Source organism: Paraphaeosphaeria sporulosa (assembly GCF_001642045.1).
Source record: "Paraphaeosphaeria sporulosa strain AP3s5-JAC2a unplaced genomic scaffold CC84scaffold_2, whole genome shotgun sequence".
Classification (NCBI taxonomy): Eukaryota; Fungi; Ascomycota; class Dothideomycetes; order Pleosporales; family Didymosphaeriaceae; genus Paraphaeosphaeria; species Paraphaeosphaeria sporulosa.
The window spans coordinates 1,591,114-1,593,130 of NW_017253361.1; the positions used below are offsets into that span (position 1 = coordinate 1,591,114).

General features: G+C 47.2%; 2 protein-coding genes across 2 annotated transcripts in view; both read right to left on the reverse strand.

The window, feature by feature from the left end:
• CC84DRAFT_1202401 (uncharacterized protein) overlaps nt 1–646 on the reverse strand; it is a gene marked incomplete at both ends in the record, with an annotated part of 2,049 nt that extends 1,403 nt beyond the window's left edge. The window contains one exon of the mRNA XM_018181773.1: nt 344–646. Within this exon, the coding sequence (XP_018040131.1) occupies nt 344–646 (303 nt within the window). The remainder of the gene's footprint in view (nt 1–343) is intronic.
• Nucleotides 647–1,749: 1,103 nt separating this feature from the next.
• On the reverse strand, nt 1,750–1,970 carry CC84DRAFT_1160850 (uncharacterized protein; the record flags this gene model as incomplete). The annotated part of the gene is made up of 1 exon (XM_018177598.1): nt 1,750–1,970. A coding segment is annotated over one exon (221 nt), but the record flags the coding sequence as incomplete, so codon positions are not given.
• Between the last annotated feature and the right edge of the window lie 47 nt (nt 1,971–2,017).

Below are 2,017 nucleotides of genomic sequence, written 5' to 3' on the forward strand. Positions count from 1 at the left end.
TTCTTCTTCTTCTTCTTCTTCTTCTTCTTCTTCTTCTTCTTCTTCTTCTTCTTCTTCTTCTTCTTCTTCTTCTTCTTCTTCTTCTTCTTCTTCTTAAATTCCGTATTCTTGGAACTGTATCTTGTTCTCCCAGATCGCATAAGGGCGATCGACCAAAGGAAATATATTGCTAAATGCCTTCGCGATGTCGACACAAGCAGCCTTCCAGAAGTGTATGACTTTGATGACTGTTTCGATACGCGTCTTACAGTCCATCGATCCGTTCGTCGAGACCAGTACATCGCCCCGGAGTCCGCGGCGACTTCCGAACTTCTTATAGTGACGAAATTTTCTTGGATATCACCTGAATATCCCTGATGGCAACGGCTAGGATGACCTCAAAGAGAACGTGACAACGCGATTCCACAACCTTTTCACCAACGTATCGCGGAGAGGTCTTGTCGAACATGAGGGTACTATACATGTGAGCCTCATTTTCATGGTGTCTGTCGCAAATATCCTTCATGTTATGCATCGCATTCATCAGCAGAACAATGTAGTCACCTCGAGCCGCTTCGACCTGATCAATAGTGGGGTCCCGGTCTGGGGTGATGTATTGCTCATGGGTTACGCGGCACATTTGCATCAACGCCTCCTGCGTACTCATGGTCAATCAATGATCGACAACGGTTGACTGTGAGGCTGTAATGTTGAGGTATGGCTGCAAGGGTACATGAGTGTGTACAGCTTGTGTTATGGCAAACATTCGAGATATTGGTACATTGAAGCGCGTAAGTTTGAGGTCAGAGAGGGCAAGTAGGCAAAGGCTTTTGTATTCGTGGCGGGCGTTAAGTATCGTCGAGAAACCGCGCGAGGGATCCGAGCGCAGACACAGATTAACATCCATTTTTTAAGTTTTGAGAAAGTGAATGTCACATACGGCAGAGGTCATGGGAAAGGCCCCGTATATATCTTACTTGCTGATCAGCCTGTCTCTTCTGGCTACGGAACAGCAGCTTGGCCTTGACCTTTCAGGCAGTGACGAAACCTTGAAGATGTGGACGAGAACAATCTCAATCATTCACCTGATCGAACCTAAGGCACAGTAAAACAGCCCCTGGCAGCCTTTTAATCTTATTAAAATTTTCCATGTGGCAAAATCAGTCTACAGGCTGGGCCGGGCGCCCAACTACATCCAGCTGAAATCAATCGAGAGTGTGCATCATAGAGCCCCTATTGGCGCACGAACTGATGTTGGCGCAACGATTTCATGCTCGACAGCCGGAAAAATCGTTTACCTAACTTCTTATTCAAAGATACCTGCGCAAGTGTGAGACTCATCATGGTCCCCACGGTCGATGGTAATCCTGAACAACTCTTTGTGTAGATGAAGTCTGGAGATGTTGCCAAGGTGAACGCTTCCAACCTCAAAATTATAACGAAAATAACGCTTGGAAAGACAGGCTGTCAGCATGTCATGTCGGAAATACTTAGATGGGTCGATCTCACTGGCATTGAGCCTATTTGGAAGACAAACATGATAACGTACGTTCATCTCTCACGAAACACCCATTGTGCCGAAACAATTCCTCGGTACGTCGACTTTAGGGCCTAATAAAGAGCGAGATGATAGATCCACGTTGGCTAAGGGGAAGATGACCTTTTCTCCTTATCCAACGTCTTGTACCTACACGTAGATACCGAACGCAGTAATATCAGTCTAGCCTACTAGGCCGCAGACGTCTCTACTCGTTGCTCTCGTGACACTATATGTCTGCCTGCTCTCCTTCCCATTGCTCTAGGACTAGCAGGGAAGACAAGTAGTGTGGGTGACTAGCTCCTAGCACTTGTTCATACCGTTGTACACACTGCTGCATCAGACATATAGCTTTTACAGTCCGGCCAAGTGATTTCCATGTGAAAGCCAGGTTGTTCATGCTGGTCAGCGTCTCTGGATGGTCTGCTCCGAGCTTCGTCTTGCTCGTCTCCATCACCTGCACCTCTAGCTTCTCCGCCTCCTCCCATCGGCCTTGGTTCC